At 45.9% G+C, this 18,664-nt stretch overlaps 1 protein-coding gene across 1 annotated transcript in view; it reads right to left on the bottom strand.

Moving 5' to 3' along the window:
- ST3GAL1 (ST3 beta-galactoside alpha-2,3-sialyltransferase 1) overlaps nt 1-18,664 on the bottom strand; it is an 80,679-nt gene that overhangs the window by 24,570 nt on the left and 37,445 nt on the right. The window contains exon 2 of the mRNA XM_040586045.1: nt 960-1,788. Within this exon, the coding sequence (XP_040441979.1) occupies nt 960-1,271 (312 nt within the window). The 5' untranslated portion in view covers nt 1,272-1,788. The remainder of the gene's footprint in view (nt 1-959; nt 1,789-18,664) is intronic.

Genomic DNA, 18,664 nt, shown 5'->3' with positions numbered 1-18,664 from the left:
CCAGAGGGGCCTGCCAGGGCACCAGGGAAGGGCTGAAAGCCCCAAATTCAACATCAGAGGTTGTGCTCACAGCAGGACACCAAGTTGCAGGCTGTTGTGCATTCCAAGAAAGGCACAGGGAGACTATTTTTTTCTGAAGAGGGAAAAGCAAGCCACAATGAAACTGCAATTTGACTAGTGTTGCTGCAGCCAGAAGCTGCGCTTTAGCAGCTCGGCTGGACAAACCATGAGCAACTCATTTAATCAATGTCTTGTTTCAACAGAACACAAAAGGGGCTTTGATTACACAAAACATCAGGATACACCTTCCTTTCTATGCTTTCCAAGCAAGGTATCTACTAGCTTTCGTGATGCTTGGATAGGGCTCATTGGACCACCCTGCTTGAGGATACGCGGGGACTGCTCCTCCCCAGTGACCCGTGGCCACCCATGCACTTTACCATTAAACAACATCAGTCGCTACAGAGACTGTCTTCATACACATGGAATTAATCATTTTCCATTGAATCCTGCTAATTATTTACATGTCTTGTGATAGGAAGAGCCCCAGGGGAATTACACACTTCCCAACGAGTTTGCTCTGCTGCGAGTTTGCTCTGCTGCCTTGATGGATGGCAAAAGCCGTTTTTAACCATCTGAAGCAAAACAAGCTGGTTTACAAAGTCTAATATTTTGAAGAGAAGGGAGAAAAAGGCAATATTCACATGTCCAAATCCTGGATTCACTGCCTAACTCTGCCAGGGACTTTTCTAGCTTGGAGCAAGTGAACGTGCACCCGAAGTGCCTGCAAGCTAAACAGCAGCACGAACACCCGCTTTCTTCCACCTCTGCCTGCTTTGCCAGCTGAGTGGCAAGTGCTTTTGGCAGGAACTGTCTCTCGCTATCTGCTCGGCATGACTCGAAGCCTGACACCGCAACCCTCGCACGAATGCTGGGCCGTAACCACACATCCCACTTACCAGCCACCACCTGTAGCTGTCTTCTGGGATCAAGGCATTTTGTGAGGTCAGGAAAGGTTGCATAGTTGAATTAAATCTCTGATCAAACCAGAGGGAGCATCCCAGCTCAGAAACACACGTGTGACAGCTGCATGGTCTCCTGGGGTATTTGAAGAGTTTTTGGACTTGCTCTGAAAACTGCATGACGACATGTCTGAGATCCCAGGTGGTTGTGGTCACCTGGTTTGTGTAGTTCAGCAGAAATGACGTTAGTGTGATGAGCAAAAAGGCAAAGGTAAACATTTTCACGTTCCTCCTCCGTACAACAACCATCTTTCTCACTCGGTTTCTGCCGGTGCAGCTGACCAAGTACGATTGTAGGATTCAGCGTAAGGCAAAAAGCGAAGGGTGCTGCAGGTGCCTGCCAGTTACCAACCCGGGCTTAGGCTGAACATACCGACTCCACCACCCCCATCCACAAAGGAATAATCTTCATTTCCCTCAAATGGGCTTAAAAAAAGCAAAGCTGGGTATTTCACCTTCTCACAGTGCTTCCAAAGTCTCTTCCAGCTCTTTGTGACTTGCTGCCAACTTCTCCCAATGGGGGTTCAACGAAGACAGACCTTTGTCCTTCCACGTACTAGATGATTTACAGGGGAGCAATATCAGCTTTGAAATGTAGGTTTTCTGTGTGTAAATTAAAGTAAGCAAACTGTAGAAAGAAGAGGGGAGTGCTGGTTTTTTTTTTCTTGGAAGTTAGTTCTCGAAGGATCAGATCATCCAGGGATGTACATTCCAGCAAAGAGATGTGCTTTGATGTCCATTTAAGCCATGGAGAGCAGTTTGCAACCTGGAGACATACACACACACAAAAAAGAAAAATTATTGTCAGAAATTTCTTTTGCATTCCTCCCTGCCTCATTTCTCTACTTTTCTCTGCCCATCACGAAACTTCTGAGCAGCTCAGAATCCTCGACACTTCAGCAACAGCTACAATTTCTGCTGTGGTATTTGCATACTGAGAAGTTTCAGGGTGAAATTTCCAAAAGGGCAGAGCATCAACCTGTGGACATGAGACACTTTGTCTTGAATCAGCCTCTGTGCTCTGGCATTATTTGAATTACAGTTTGTAGCCATTTGAATGGCAATTACTCACCTCCTTCCCTTAGGATGACCTTGGTAGACACAAGATACACAGTGAAGTATTCATAACTCAGAGCAGCTGAACAAAAAGCAGTCGGCAAAGGAGAGAGGAGCAGGACAGGGAGGAAAAGGAATCAGATCCTTTCTCTTCCTCCCCCCAGCCAGCTTAATTTCTTAAGGATTGGGGCTGGACTCATGATTCAGAGAAAGCCACGCAAGAACAGCTTACACGTCCTGGGACAAACAGGGGAAATCAAAGTATAAATGACCATTGTTTCATGTGGACCATTGCTATTTTTCCTGCCAAGGAAGGGTAGGTGAGGGCAGCCTGTGATCTCCGAGGGTTCCCATGAGACCCCCAGCCAGGCAGAGGCAGGGAGCCGCTTTGCCTCGGTGAGTCAGGGGATACAGAGGGACCCAGAGCTGCTCTCCGTTCCCCTCCTGGTGTCCCCTGCTTGGCAGCAGTGATTTAAACGGAGTTTTTAAAAGTCAAAAAAATGGATCCCTTCCTCCCACAATGCCGTTGTTTTGTGGGAAGGAAAACATGTGTGGGTTTTAAAATTTTGGATATTTGCAAAGAGCCCCAAAAGTGCCATAGGTTAAACACTCTTTTGATTTGAAAAAAAGGGATAAAAAAAGAAAAAAAAAAAGTCAGAGAAGGAACTGTGTCAGAATATGGCGCAATTTACGAATAAGCAAATTTCCAAGAAGTCTCATTCACCACTCAGCTACAGGATTCAGGCCAGCAAACATAGAGCAAAACTGCAACTTTTAAATAAATAAACTTTTAAATAAAACTTTAAAGTAAACCCCATAATTTTAACCCATTCTGCGCATCACACTGATGCAGGATCCCCCTCATTTCATCACCCCAACCCAATGTTTATTGAGACATGGGGGAAGCGCATCTGCTGGCCACAGCTCTGGGCTGGGAACAGCATCCCCAGCTTTGCTTCTGGCTTTTCTCCTGGGGATCCACAAGGAGCTGCCCAAGGCCAAGCCGCTTTTCCAAGAGGGTTGACATGGTGTCTGGGAGACAGCACAGGCCTGGTTTTTAGAGGCGGCACATAAATATTTACCGTGTCCCACAAAACCAAACCCACAGGCCGTGCTCTTAAGCTTTTGCTCTGCTTCAGGTTTCTCATCTGCAGCACGTGAAAGGCAGTGTGTGCCCTTCAATTAGCTGCTGTTTGCCAAATGCCTCCAGATTTATTTTAAGTCTGGCCCCTACAAATGCATTTACAAGAGCTCAAGGGCTGACAAGTGGGTCAGGCTGGATAACAAAAGGCTTTATTAACCCTAGCTGCTCAGGCATGCCTGCACCAGTCAATTAAACAGCACCAGGGAACAATCCTTCACTACCTTGAAATTTTTAGGGAAAAGTTTTTGGGACTAACTAGAAATCCTTCAAACTGTTCCTGGGTATAATTTAGGAATCACAACCCAAAAGGCAGTGGGGATGCTGCCGCTGTGCCTTGGAGACTTAGAAACGGAGCTTAAGAGCCCATCCACGCCAGCTGGCCTCTGTGCCAGAGAGCGGCCCCGAGTGCATTTGCTTTACTAGCCTGGATGTAGCTGTTTGTCTAAACAAAACCACAGCCTCTAAGCCCCCCCAAATATGCCAAATCCCACAGGCAGATTGATTGTCCATTTATGGAGCGGATAATTCAAGAGCTGTGATGCTGGTGGGTCGAACCCCTACTGCTGTTAATGCTGGGCCAATTCACTATTTGTATATACAGATCCTGCTCTTCTGTTATTTTTTTTAAGTGGAGGAGGGACGGGGATTATCCAGCCTTTCTTGGAAAAGCCTATAAAATGGAGTATTGATCATAAAAGAAACAGTTCTGGACTCCAAAACAAACATCCATTTCACCAGGGTTTTTTTTTCCTCTACTTTTTTTTTTGTTTGTTTGTTTTGCTGTTGTTTTGTAACTGAGCTAAGGTTAAACTTATATTTAGAATCTGAAAAAGAAAAACCAAACCAGCGTTTATGGGCTGCACTGTATCCAAACTCCTAATCATCCTGTCTTTTATAGCATGTGATGGTAAGGTAAGAAAGCAGAGGAACTCCCAAGGCCCTTTTCCAGTGTGAAAATAAACACTGGCTGCCCTATTTTAATTCTCGCTCCTTATAGTTTCCTATGAATGCTCATGTTTCCTATGGATACTCATGGGGGGGGGGGGGGGGGGGGCGCCGACAACAAACAAACCAACCAACCAACCAACCCATGGCAGAAAGGCTCTGGGGACTATAAATGTGATTTAGGGCCTGAGGAAAAGGAAGGCTGAAATGAATGGAAAATGCTTTTGAGTTCACCGTGACTTGGCCCAGGACCATTTTTTCCCTTTCTTAAAACACTTGTGTGCTGGTTTTGGCTGAGATAGAGTTAATTTTCTTCGTAGTAGCTGGTAAGGGGCAATGTTTCGGATTTATGCTGGAAACAGTGTTGATAAGGCAGGGATGTTTTCACTACCACTGAGTAGCTTACGCAGCAGCGAGACCTTCTCTGCTCCTCACCCCACCCCGACAGCAAGCCAGTGTGGGGGCACAAGGAGCTGGGAGGGGACACAGCTGGGCCAGCTGACCCCAACTGTCCCAAGGGATATCCCAGACCGTATAACATCATGCTCAGCACATAAAGCTGGGGGGAGAAGAAGGAAGGTGGGGACGTTCAGAGTAAAATGGCATTTGCCTTCCCAAGCAACCATCGCATGTGACGGAGCCCTGCTTTCCCCGGGGTGGCTGAGCACCTGGCCACCTGGGAAGCGGTGAATGAATTCCTTGCTTTGCTTTGCTTGTGTGCGTGGCTTTTGCTTCACCTACTAAACTGTCTTTATCTCAAGCCATGAATTTTACTTTCTTTCCCCCCAGTTCTCTCACCCATCCTGATACCGAGGGAGTAAGCAAGCGGCTGTATGGGGCTTAGTTGCTGGCTGCGGTTAAAGCATGACAACACGTTAGATCCAACCCAGACATCAGTACTTTCACCCTTCCCAGCATCTTGCACCCCATCTTAGATCGTCCCTGTGTCTCTCTCTGCTCATACACATTCATAAATCTTCACAAAAGGGTTTCCACAGGATTTGCCAAGGTGCCAGGAAGCAGGAAGGGCCGGGGTGATGCTGAAGCAGCAGCTGGTATGGGAACCCACACAGGGCTGCCAACCTCAGCTGTTGGGAATGTTTTACCTCCTGACAATATTTGTGATAGTTAATTTAAGCCATTACAAGTAAGTAGCGTAGTACCAGCCACGGTCCTTATCAACACACCTTGGTGTGACCTTGGTATGAGTACATCCGTGAACAGGCTATTTTGGCCTCAGACACAGAAACAATTTCTGGGGACTTTAGGTACTGGCATTTAAATTCTGTGCCCAGCTCTTGTCCCCGAGAGTTAAACAGAGTTTAAGTACAGCGGGGCTGTGCCTGTGGGCAGCTATCCCAGCTCAGCTCATGCAAGCTGCAGGTTAAGCTACCTTAAGTGATTGGGTGCTTAAGGTCTTATTTGCAGTCTGGATTTCTCCTACTACCTTCCCACCTCCTCCCCCTTCCTACGTATACCCTTGTTCTCATGTAAGACACCCCTGTACACCCTGGGATAACTTATTTATGTTGCCAACACGCAGTGACATGCAATGCAGGGAAAATGTGAAATGATGTGTCCCAGGCAAGAGCACAGAGGGGCAGGTTCAGAAGAAGGGGCAGGCTCCTCCAAGCTCTCTCCTTGGCGTAGCGGTGAGTCTAGTGAGATTAAACGGTCATAAAGGAGAGCAAAGCTTAATCCTTTGTCTACATTTTACATCATAAAATAAACTGGAATCAATCCATTGCAATTGTTTTTCTTCATTGTCTTCTCACGTTTTAGAAAGAAGGCACATAAAGAGGGGGTTTATTTTTCCTTTGCTTTAATTTTTTTTCCCCAGTGTAGATCTTTTTTTGTATTGTAAACTCACAATCTGAAGAATGTCCCTGGTCCCTTGCCAGTTTGGCAATTAACAGACATGGATAAAATTCTTAACACCTTCAGGAAATTTTTTTTTGACAAATCCACCTACAAATGTATGTATTCCCAGAGCACTTGTTAGGTTATGTGATAGAAGCTCATCTGCACACCCACAAAGCAGCACAGAGAGACAAAGGTAGGAGGAGATCCCAAATAACACCCTGCCCCATCCCATGAGCCATCAGCCCATGAAAGGAGCACCAGCCCAGAGGAGCACAGGGGCACAAAGGCAGGTGGGAACCTGAAATAAGGACTCAGAAGAGGGGCCACTGTATCTGCGTCCCTCCCTGGGCTGGTCCAGGACAACCTCAGCCCCAGGCATGAAACCCACCCAAGACGAGTCAACACCAGAGCACCTTTGGGACGGAGGGGACTTGCTGCCTGGAGGCATGAGACAAGTTATGGAGTGCAGGGCAAGAGTGTTTGGGGGTTGCACTAGATCCGTGTGGTTGGCCTCACAATATTAGCAGAATGCTTCATTTCTTGATTTTCTTTAAAAGATGCATCTTAAACAAAAAGCATGTAGAAAATAATAACGAAAAAACATTGAGAAAAAAATTACTGCACCACTTCTCATCATCCCCAAGTTGTAAATGTCCCACTACACTAAGGTAGTGTTTGACCCCTTTTTGGTGCCTACTTTACTTAGCGAAGAAGTACTTAGTGCCAGCACCACATTGAGGAGGTCTTTGGTAGCTCATGTTAGATGCTGATGGTTCAGGATCCAGCTTTTGCCTTCTGGTCCGTAACTGACATTAAAACCCTGGTGTGAAACACACTTCTCTAGTTTGAAGTTGCCAGCATTTTCCAGACACAGCATGTCAGGCAGAACAGCACAAAGGTAACAGGGAACAGCATCCCTGTACAGAGGTATTTCCAGCTTCCCATTCATTGCTTGAACAGTTCAAAGCTCCCAAAGTCCTTTAGACTCAAAACCTACATACCTGCCCCAACAGAAGCTGGGAAAGGACAATGTGACCTGCTGCAGCTCTCTTATAACTGATGGTGGCCATCATACAACTCTTCTATGACCCACAGTATTTTCCAGCTGGAAACTACATTTCAAGGAGTAGTGATTTGCTGCAATTCAACTTCAAGAGACTGCTGTGCTAGAAAGCTCTCGGCAGCAGAACTGCAAGTGCCCATTTTCAGAAGCACAGCTCAGATCCCCGCTCTGTAAAACCTCCAAAGATGAATTTGTTTCCCAGCTAAGCCACTGACAGCTATATTGTTATAACATCTTTTGGCAACACGAACAGTATGTCCTCAAGCATCCTTCCTGCCGTTTTGGGACTTCCTTCCCATCTGCACTCGTCATGAGTAACTACTTGAGCAGCCCTTGGTCTCAAAGCCCTGGCCTGGGAGATGACAGAAGGTTAAATCTTGCTTTACTGTACCCACAAAGGTCCAGAGCAGTCTTGGAAGATGTCATCCTGGGGCAGCAAAAAGCCTGTCCCTGGAAAAATACACATAAAATTCCACCCCAGGTCTGTGCTTAGGCCTGGAGAGGAACAACGGAGGGGACTGTTTCACTCCAAACCACAGGCTTGCCTGCCCTGCCCCGGCTCATCGCTGGCTGCCTTGCATTGCCTGGAGCTGGCTGACATTTAGAAAGAAACACTCCATTGGTCTGACCCCTTGCCAGAGACCCCTCAGCATGAGGCTTTTGCTGGATGAGACAGACTGTGCAGCCTGGCAGCCTAACAGTTAAACGTGGGGCAGAAATGTGAATCTCCCTTAACCAGAGGCTGGGAGACCTGTGTCACCAAACATCAAAGGCCAGATGAGGGCTGAAGACATGAGGGGGGCATTGCCTGTGCCCCAGCACAGCCTCTGTGACTTCAGCTCCTTCGTGGTGTGACTTCTCACACGCCGCTAGCAACGTGGCACTGGCAGGCCAAGGTGAGCCCTGTCCTTCTCAGACACCAAAAGCCAATACAAGATGCAATTCTGGGAAAAGCACGAGCTGCTGTATGAATTTCCCTTTTCATCCATAAATGATTAAAATCATCCTGTGCTTTGTTTCTCACAGCTAACTGGCTCCTTTCTGTCCATCATTACATCCTCACAGGGATGACAGAGGTGCTACTGTCCCATGTGCCCACAGCCATGGAAAAGCAGCCAAGTCTCACCTGCCATTTAGTCAGAGAGAAAATGATCTGTAACTCTTCTGCCCCATCCCTGACCATGCTGGAAGGCATAAATCTGTTTGATTGCCACTGTCAAACAGGGTCGCAGCATCGAAGTTGGGTGAGCCAGTTGGTATATAACTCTTGGATTTATTAAAATGTTCACCCCAAGCAACTCCAACTAATCATATCAACAGTGCCTAGAAAACAAATCCATTCAGGACCATTTAAGCCATGAGAAAGAGTAGCAGCTCCTCCATGCTTGTTGAATTTGGAGCCAGCTACCGGGCAGTGTTTCATCCATCACAGCAAATAGAAGAAAAATTGGAGGTGGTTTATGGAGTGTAACTGCATGGCATTTTAGGTGTCAGTGATCTGAAAAGAAATCATTACCTGCTTGTGTCTTATCAGTAAGCAGGTTTGCTGGCAGGCTCAGGCTGGACAGTTAGATAGGAGATCTCCTTGGTACTCTAACACAGCCTGCCCTGCCTACGTGCATAACAGGTCTGTGCAGCCAGGGTAAGCAAACAGCTTTTTGTGCAAGATGTGTATAAGACTAACTGGAAACTTGGGTGGGGAATTTGCATTCTGTTGCCTCAAAATAAATCTTTATCTTGGCAGGCTTTATCAGGCATGTTGCTGAGCGGTCTGGAAAAGAAAACTCTCTTGCAATGCTTGAGGAAAGGGCTGGAGGCTCTGGCTCGGAAAGGGAAAGTCTGCCGGTACCTTTGGGTGTGGAGAGCTGCCATCTCTGCCTCCTCCCACCAGGGTGAGGACATTTTGTCCTTCACCACCTCCTCCTCCTCCCTTCCATACCAAGAGTGAATTCCTGCGAGGAGTGTTTTGCCTGTAGAAATTGCAGTGTTAATATCCAGGATTAATTGTGCTGTCCTCCACAGGCTACAGTTCCTACTCATGTCTTCAAGTCAAGTGGGACATTTTGCTTTGAATGGAGCTGGAAATGCCATGAAAGATGATCTAGCTCCAAAATCTCTGCCTTTGCCTACCCACCATGTCTATGGCAGAAGCTGTCATAGGAACTGAGCATGGACAACCTCTCCTCTGGGTCTACAGAATGACTTCTCTCCATTCCTGGGGAGCCAGTGCAGCCAGAAATGGGTCTGAAACAGTTTGCTCTAACCAGTGAAGCTTGCATCACGCTCTAAATGAAGAACTGCCCAGGAAAAACTGACAACCTGAGCCTAAGTCTTTACTTTCCTGGTTGATCCCAAAGCTCTCCTGGATGAATCATCCAGATGGAGATCAATGACAAGTGGTGTCCCTCAGGGGTCTGTACTGGGACCAGCACTGTTTAGTATCTTCAAATGGGATCGAATGTACCCTCAGCAAATTTTCAGATGGCACCAAGCTGAGTGGTGAGATTGACATGCCTGAGGGATGGGATGCCTTCCAGAGGGACCTGGACAAGCTTGAGAAGTGGGCCTGTGCGAACCTCATGAGGTTCAACGAGGCCAAGTGCAACATTCTGGACCTGGGTTGGGGCAACCCCCAGTATCAATACAGTCTGGAGGATGAAGGGATTGAGAGCAGCCCTGCTGAGAAGGACTTGGGGGTGCTGGTTGACAAGAAGCTTGACATGGCCCGACAATGTGCACTGGCAGCCCAGAAAGCCAACTGTGTCCTGGGCTGCACCAAAAGAAGCATGGGCAGCAGGTCAAGGGAGGTGATTCCTCCACCTCTACATTGCTCTTGTGAGACCCCCCCGCTTGAGTACTGCTTCCAGCTCTGGGATCCTCAGCACAGGAAAGACATGGACCTGTTGGAGTGAGTCCAGAGGAGGCCACGAAGATGATCAGAGGGATGGAACACTCCCACCATGAGGACAGGCTGAGAGAGTTGGAGTTGTTCAGTGTGGAGAAGAGAAGGCTCCAGGGAGACTTTATTGTGAATTTCAGTACTTAAAGGGGGCTTATAAGAAAGATGAGGACAAACTTTTTAGCATGGCCTATTGCAATAAGACAAGAGGTAACAGCTTGAGACCAAAAGAAGGTAGATTTAGACTAGGTATAATGAAGAAATTTGTTATGATAAGGGCGGTGAGACACTGGAATAGGTTGCCTGGAGATACGGTAGACGTCCCATCCCTGGAAACATTCAAGGTCAGGTTGGATGGGGCTCTGAGCAACCTGATCTAGTTGAAGATGCCCTTGCTCATTGAAGGGGGTTGGGCTAGATGACCTTTAAAGGTCCCTTCCAACCCAAACTATTCTGTGATTCTCTGAATAAAAAATGCTGATGCTGCAAATTCATTCCAGGATCCCAATCAAATAGACATATTTTTCATAAAAGCTGTGTCCTCTACTGCCATCTCTTCAGATAGCGCTTGATCTTCAGCCTTGAAGGAGAAGTGATATTGGGTTTGGGGTGAAGGGCAAGGCTGTGGGAAGCCCGGTTCCCTCCCTTGGTGGCACCAGCTAGGCAGGTATGGCATTTACCTGGGTACCCCTTATCACTGGGAAACATGTGGATAATTGTGATTGCATATAAACTCACGGTCAATTTATTTCCAAAGGGAGCTGTAATGTAAATAAGTCACTGTTTTTATAATAGCCCTTTGTTACTGCGGTCAGGCTTAATATCATGACAGGTTTGCTGAAAAAGCGCACTGATAATATACCGAAACTAAGCTTAGACTTAACTTTTCCAGGTTAATACAGTGCCAAGGGACTGCTCAGCCACATCTGCAGACCATGAAGCAACCAGCCCTTGCAAACTGGCCCCTCAGTGTCTTCTTCATGGGGTAAACTGGGAGAGGCCAGTGAAAAGGGAAATTAATTCAAACGTAATGGGCAGCTCCACTGCTGAACTGTTTATGGCCCATTCCTTTGGCTCAACCCCGAGATCACGTATTTTCAGGACAAAATAGGAGCACCAGAATGAGAGCATTTCCAGAAAAAAGCCGTGAACAGTAGTGACTAGGGCCGGGAAGCTGGAGGCTGCCAGGTCTCACCAGCAGTGTGCTGTAAACCAACAGTGGAAAAGCAAGCTACTAGTAGTAATGTCTTCCACAGCCCCTCTTTTACTAGAAAGTAATTTTGGAGGATCCCTACCTCTTTGCATACATGCTAATCAAGAGATGGCACCTCTGCTTCCCTGGTGGTAGTTCATTTTCTTTCATATATCTACTTCCTTCCCCACAGACCCAACGATGTTTTAAATAGCAAATATATCGCTACAAGCTGTTAAAAAAATATTATTTTCATTCCTCACCCTGTGGTTTGCAATGCTGGATAGACACACAGGTTTAACCTGCTGGACTATGAGAGCTTTTCTGTGGTGGGCCAATATGCACTGATGGGTTGGGATGGGACTTCTTGTGTTGTCTTTATATAGGCTGGCACACCGAGTGCTCAAAGTTGGGGCAATGGAAACAATAATTCTACAGTGAAAATCCTAAACCAAAATTCACTCACTCACTAAAATGTATTCACTCTATCTCTGTGATTTGCTCTGCTTCAAAAAGTTCTTTAAAACATCCAAGCAGACACAACTGGACAAAAATTGCTGTTTCATTCCTTTTGACAATCTTTGATGGCCGAGAGTCAATGGTGGACGGAGTGTCCTTGTACGCTCACATCCTTCCCATGCCATTAGGTGATTTGTAGGCTGGGATCAAAGCTCTCCTTGGGAAAATGGAGCTACCAAAGGGATTTCCAGGACACCTACATGTGTTTGCACCTGGCAGAATCTTTAAATAGTTCACTATAGGACAACCCTAGAGCTGGAGATGGCAAGGAGTTCTTCAAGCAGTTTATATTCCTTTCTTTTCTCTCTCTCTCTCTTTTTTTTTTTTTCTTATCAGTTTGTCAACATTGAATCTTTCTGTGGATAAAATTATTTTCCATCTTGATTTTCTGTTTCAAGAGACTTTCAAAAAAGATGGATCTTTGACATTTTAAATGAAAAATTCTAGTTTCTCTTTTGCAAAATAACTTCTAGAAAATGTGTAACTTATGGTAATTAAAGGAAAGCAAAACCTTTAGAAGTTCAAAATAATAAAAATAATAAATATAATAAAAATAATAAATGTATTTCACTCCTGCTAGGAGAAGGGAAAAAAAAAAACCCCAAAGAAAAAACACCTCTTCTTTTTGGTTTTACTTTTACATTAGACTGTATTTTTTTTAAAGTCTTGCTAATTCCCCAGAGGCAGTACAGAGAGCTACTTGTAGGTAATCCAAATACAGAAAGACAAATTAATGATGGCAACAGTAGCAGTAGAAACAAAGGCAAGCTAAAAGCATTGTAGAAGCAAATTCTGTACACGCGTTAGTTTCAGATTTATAGGATTACAGGTGAGGATATAGGATTATTTCAGATTATTAGATACTCTGAACTAAAGTTGTGCGGTGGGCTGGCCCATGCCGGGGGCAGGTGCCCCCCTGCCCGCTCTGTCCCTGCCCTCCTCAGCCGGGCAGGGGGGAGAGAATGGAACGACAGGCCCGTGGGTCGGGGTGGGGGCAGGGAGAGATCGCTCCCCAGTGACCGGCACAGGCAAAACCCAGCTCTGCCCCGGGGACAGTCAGAGCGGGCCGGTGAGAAATAAAGCCGAACCTTAAAGCCCCTCCCGCAGCGCTCCCTTCTCCCCGGGCGCAGCTCGGCTCCTGCCCGTCTCTGGGCTGGGGGGTGGCAGCCCACCGCTCGGGGACTGTCTGGGCATTGGTCAATGGGTGGCGAGCAATTACATTGTGCATCACTTGTTTTGTATATTCTTTTATCTTTATTATCATTTTCCCTTCCTTTGCTGTCCCGTTAAAATGTCTTTATCTCAGCCCACAAGTTTCATGTTTTTTTCCAGTTCTCTCCACCGTCCCACTGGGGAGAAGTAAGCAAGTGGCTGCCTGCTGGGTTAAACCACAGTTCTTGGCCAGTGGTGGGTCCACCTTGGAGCCAGCTGGCATTGGCTCCATTGGACATGAGGAAAGCTTCTGGCAGCTTCTCACAGAAGCCACCCTTGTAGCCCCCCACTACCAAACTGTTGCCACACAAACCCAATACAAGGTGGAACTCGATCACATTGACAGCAAGTTTTTTTCTAGACTGTCCACAAGTATCCAGCTCAAAAATATTCACCAATCTATTTCTTGCTTAAAACTGTAGGGAAATGTGACTATAAATACAGTTGTTTGTGTGTAACAGACTTGAAAGAATACATTGTGAGGAACCCTGATTTCTGATATTAAGAGAGTGATTATCACACTGCAGGGACCCTCATGGCATATAATTCTGAACGCAGAGAAAGATGAGATGATAATGTGAATAATGATGGTATTGTCGATAATCCCTAAAACCTAGGAAACATGTTTCTGTGCCCATATGAGCATCTCTGACTATGTTCACTGGGATTCCTGCCCTGAAGCAACACCAAGCAGTTGTTGGCACTGTGGAGTTGTTAACTCATGTTCACACGGATGGGCTTCTTGTTAAACCAACAGCATTGCTCTTACAATCTATGACACCAACTGATACGGCTTTGCATTAAACAGTTATTCATCAGACAGACTGAATTCACTCTGGAGAAGGTTCAATGACACTGCAGGGATTTTCTCCTTCATTAACCTGGGATTTACGTTTAGTCTTTATGGTGCTACGAAAGTGTCAAACTGTCCACAATTAAATTCAGAGGTGTTTTAGCATCTGTGCATAGTTTGGACCTGGCAGTCAGTGCAAGCTATGGGAAGTACAAAATAATACTCTGAGTTTGCCATTTACTGTGCACACTTCTGAGAGTTTGGCAGCCACAGTAAGTTTATAAGGAGTCAATAAATAATACGTTCAAAATATATCACAGATACAAGTAACACATTTGATAATTAATACACTGCATTACAAGCCAGAATTACAAAGCCATTAGGCAGCTACTTTAATTGATTGATCATTTATATGTTAAATGCACTGTGTGCTCTTGCTCCCAGCTCAGGCAACATCCAGCCTCTGTGCATATGGTGAGGTTCCTGATACAGCTTTTGCCCTACATCTACAACAGTGCTGACATTCAAGAAAGAAATGAATGATTCAGACTGCCTTTCATGCAGAGGACTGCCACATCTTAGGCTGTCTCTAATACTTGAGACAAGGTAGAAGTAGCTGCCCAGAGCAGGCAATACGGAGCATCTTTGGTGCTCCATCGGTGGAAACTTTGCTTTGGACTATGTGGTAGACTGAGTACAGAAAAACCACAGGATTTTAGTGAAGAAGAAATTCTCTCTTTTTGCCTGGACTTTTAAAGTGTTTTTAGAGAAACAAAGATTAGCATACATCAGAGTGGCACAGAAAAGGCTTCCCATAATCCCGAATATGAAAAAGTGTCAAGAGCTGCATGCAAAATGGATTTGCATACATCAGAGCTGCACATACAGCTGCTCGACTGGGCATCCTGAAGTGCATTAAAAATGTTAATACTGAATTGTGTGGATGCTGATAATTGAATACTGGAGAAACACACAGAGACGTGTATAAAACTATGGCATCTTTTCCACTTGTCTCACTTAGATGGTTAAAACATAAAAAGGGAGACTGCTAAGGTAGCCAGGAATCCTTGAATTTTTAAGGGCTTTCTCGTTCAAAGAGAAATTCAAAGTATCACTTCTCCACACAGAAATAATTAGCAAAGGAAGATTTAATTTATTTAGCATTAAAATTTTCCGTTCTAAAATAGCATCATACTATCATCCATTGATTTTGTAAAAGCAGAAATTTTAACACACAAGAAAGTGGTAATCAATTCAACATTGCTTTGGTCTTGCCCTCTGCAGTGCTTCCAACCACATCCTACCTAGAATCCAAGCTGTAGCGGGCCAGCTTGGAATACCAGAAACACCAGCCTGGATTTACTCTTTTACCTATAACAAAGAGTGAAAGAGGGAATATCTCTGTCCTTGGGGTCCGATTATCAAACCAGGACAGGGAAGCCCCTGCTGCTTACTTTTCCCCAACAATAATTTCCAACATCTGCCCAGCTGGTGGTACATTAGAAAACCAAGAACTTTTTCACCTGCATCAACGAAAGATAAACATCAGTCCTACATGGGCTGGTTTGGTGCTGGTCAGAAACCCCAGCTTCAGCCCCGGGGTCACTCTCCTTAAGTGACCATAACTATATCAGCGCTATCTCAGCACAAACTCCACAAAGAAGCAACATCTAAAGCTAAATCCTGTCTTCAGGTTTAAGATCACGTATCCCGTTCAAACACTGAGAACAGGATCCCACATTCATTGCAACATCCTTTCCCCATCTAAAACGTCCCCTCGTTTTCGATGGGACAGGGAAGCTTTTTCATTTTTTTGCAAGCTTTTATGCCTGTTAGTATTGCAATGAATGTGGGATCCCGTTCTCACTCTGATGAAAAGTTTCACAGTAACTTTTCAAAAAGGGCTTACAAAAATATCATCGCTTGTTCTAGCAATAAAGCTCCTGGCAAGTTTTAATGGGCACAGTGTTAAAAACTAACGGTCCCCAAGGACCACAGGCAGCAGAGCCCTAGGGCTTTGAGTTTTTTTAAAAAACTAGCCACCAATTTGTGTCAAAAAACTTGCTTTGCAAGTGGGAGCTACAGGATTTTTATGTGGTTTGCTTTTATTAAGCAAAGGAAAAAGAAAAGTTATTTCACCTTTAATTAAAAACTCTCAGGGATTTGCTGGGAACTGTATATCAGGAAACTCTAGAAAATACACTGTTCTGCTTGGCTTGGTTTTAAACAGGGTAAGATGAGTTTTTAATCTGTTTTATTACGTGTCTGTTGCTCAAAACAAAAAACAGTGAATGCTGAAAAATAATGACTGCATTCAAAGGGAAGTCATTACAAAGAGAGCTTAAATGTTCCCAGAGGAGAACTGACCTATGACTTCTATGGAGGAGATGCAGCATCAGAGGAAGGGCATCCTTGTTTTTAAGTTGCTCTAAGAGGGGACAAGAGTCCCCAGCCCCAGAAGCACTGCCAGACTCAGATAGAAGGGATCCAGTTTGTGGTGGTTGTTGTTGCTGGGGTATTCCCATCCTCAGGAAAAGACAGTGGCTGCCAAGGGATCCTGTGCCTCAACAGATAGCTGGATCGCTCCTAGATCTTTGTTTAAAAGACGATGTTTCCTGGGACCATCATTGCTGCTGCAGAGATGTTTCCAAACTTGCAGCTGATGGAAACGGTTCTCATTATACAGCCTCCTGTATTTCTTACTTCTGAATTTCATTGACCCTGCTCTGATTTATGTGCACGGCAGATCTGGTGCATTGCTGATTCGTAGGAGAATCAGTGAGGAAAGTGTGGGAGACAGATGGCAACGGGGCTCACAGTGACAGCACATGGCATATGGCGGCAAAAAGATCTTGCCTGAATTTTACAAATATACGTAGTCATTCCTGCTCACGGAGCTAACAGCCAGAACGGCAGCCAAGGAGAGGACTGCTTACCCCTTGCAGCCACTCAGTGAAGTGCAGCTCCTGGCTGACACTTGAAACTGAAACAGTTTGGCTTTAATTCTGGACATTCATTCATAGACTCGTGGGCGGCTCAGTTGGGTGAGGTGCTGAGAGGTTTCGTCCGGTGCAAAGGCAGCACCAAGCAGTTACACATAGCTATTTTAATAGAGGTTTGTGTAACTCCTTCTGAAAACAGCCAACAGATAAAATTCTCCTGCCTCTCCGAGCAATTTCTTAGCAGTAGAAGAGCACCCCTGGCTCAGCCAATGGCAAAAAAGCCCTTCCCCAACCTCCCATCTGATTAACAGTCTTAAGGAAAGAATTTGAAACAAGCCCAGCCTCCAGATGAAGCACTACACTGCCAACCTTTCAGCCCTGAATCAAACACAGACTCTTTAGGAACACCTCAGAGCATCACCCCGTAGCATCTGCAAGCATCCACCTGCACCCTGGCTTGCACAGCGATGCAGGGGAGCAAGAATTATAGATTCATGGAATGACAGAATCGTTTCAGTTGGAAAAGACCTTTAATATCATGAAGTCCAAACGTAAACTTAACACTGAGAAGTTCACCAGTAAACCATGTCCCTGAGCCATGTCTACATGTCTAATTTTAAATACCTCCAGGGATGGTGACTCCACCACCTCCCAGGGCAGCCTGTTCCAGTGCTTGACCACCCTTTCAGTGAAGAAATTTTTCGTAATATCCAATCTAAACCTCCCCTGGGGCAACACAAGGCCGTTTCCTCTTGTCCTATTGCTTGTTATCTGGGAGAAGATACCAATCCCCACCTGCCTGCAACCCCCTGTCAGGTGGCTGTAGAGAGTGATAAGGTCTCCCCTGAACCTCCTTTTCTGCAGACTAAATGACCCCAGGAAGAATGTCCCCCTGCTTCCAGATATAGGAGGCCTGGGAAACAGCTTCAGCCTGTGACCCCATCCCTCATTTACAGGAGGTGACACTATGCTGTGAATGGCAGGAAAAGTCCTGGGATGCTGCTGGCCAGGTGGCCCAGCGGGGAGGAGCAGACTGCACACAGCCATATGCACATAGCCTATAGGGACAGCAAGGACTACGCTGTACCTGGGGGAAACTGGTTTTGCTCTCAGACACATACCAAAATGATTAAAGCGTGCTCTGTAACTTTCCTTCATCCTCACCTTTTTACCTCAAGTGAGTGGTGGAAAGAGGAGAAGGTACAAGAAAAGAGGATTTGCCCGGATTAGCTGGGAGCAGGTTTACTGCCCTGCTGACAGGATTTACACCTGGAATTAACACTTATATGGGTCACACTGCTGTGTGCAAAGCGGGTGGGGGGCAGGCAAGGATGCATCTGCTGTCTAAATTTCTGCTGGTCTGAACCAAACCAGCCTCCCAGGGTGATAAAAACACTCCTCTACGGTCAGGACTGAAACAAAAGAGGCATTGCCCATCTTCTGCCCCATGGCTTGTACTAGAATCACAGAACGGTTTGGGTTGGAAAGGACTTAAAGACCATCTAGTTCCAACCCCCTGCCATGGGCAGGGACACCTTCCACCAGACCAGGTTGCTCCCAGCCCCGTCCAGCCTGGCCTTGAGCCCTGCCAGGGATGGGGCACCCACAGCTGCTCTGGGCAGCCTGGCCCAGTGCCTCACCACCCTCATAGTGAAGAATTTCTTCCTTATATCTAATCTAAATCTTTTAGTTTAAAACTATTACGCCTTGTCCTATAGCTACAGACCCTAGGGTGTTACCGGTGTGCTCCCCCACTCATCTTCTGCAAGGCAGGGCTGGGGCTGCGTAGCATCCATGGGATGAAACATGATTTACAGCTCAACTTAACACAGGCAGGATAAAAATGGGATTTGCTTTCAAAAACAACTTTGCAAAAACCGTGGAGGTGAGCTGCATGTTTGGTGACCAGGCTTCATGGCATCACAGCACACAGCGGGAATGAAGTTTTTGCAGTCCCACCAGTGCTATTGGGGAGGAATAAAGCCCCTTTGCTGCCCAGATGCCCATCAACAAT

Source organism: Falco naumanni, chromosome 3 (assembly GCF_017639655.2).
Source record: "Falco naumanni isolate bFalNau1 chromosome 3, bFalNau1.pat, whole genome shotgun sequence".
Classification (NCBI taxonomy): Eukaryota; Metazoa; Chordata; class Aves; order Falconiformes; family Falconidae; genus Falco; species Falco naumanni.
Note: the sequence above shows the minus strand (reverse complement) of the source record. Positions and strands in the feature narration are given on the sequence as shown.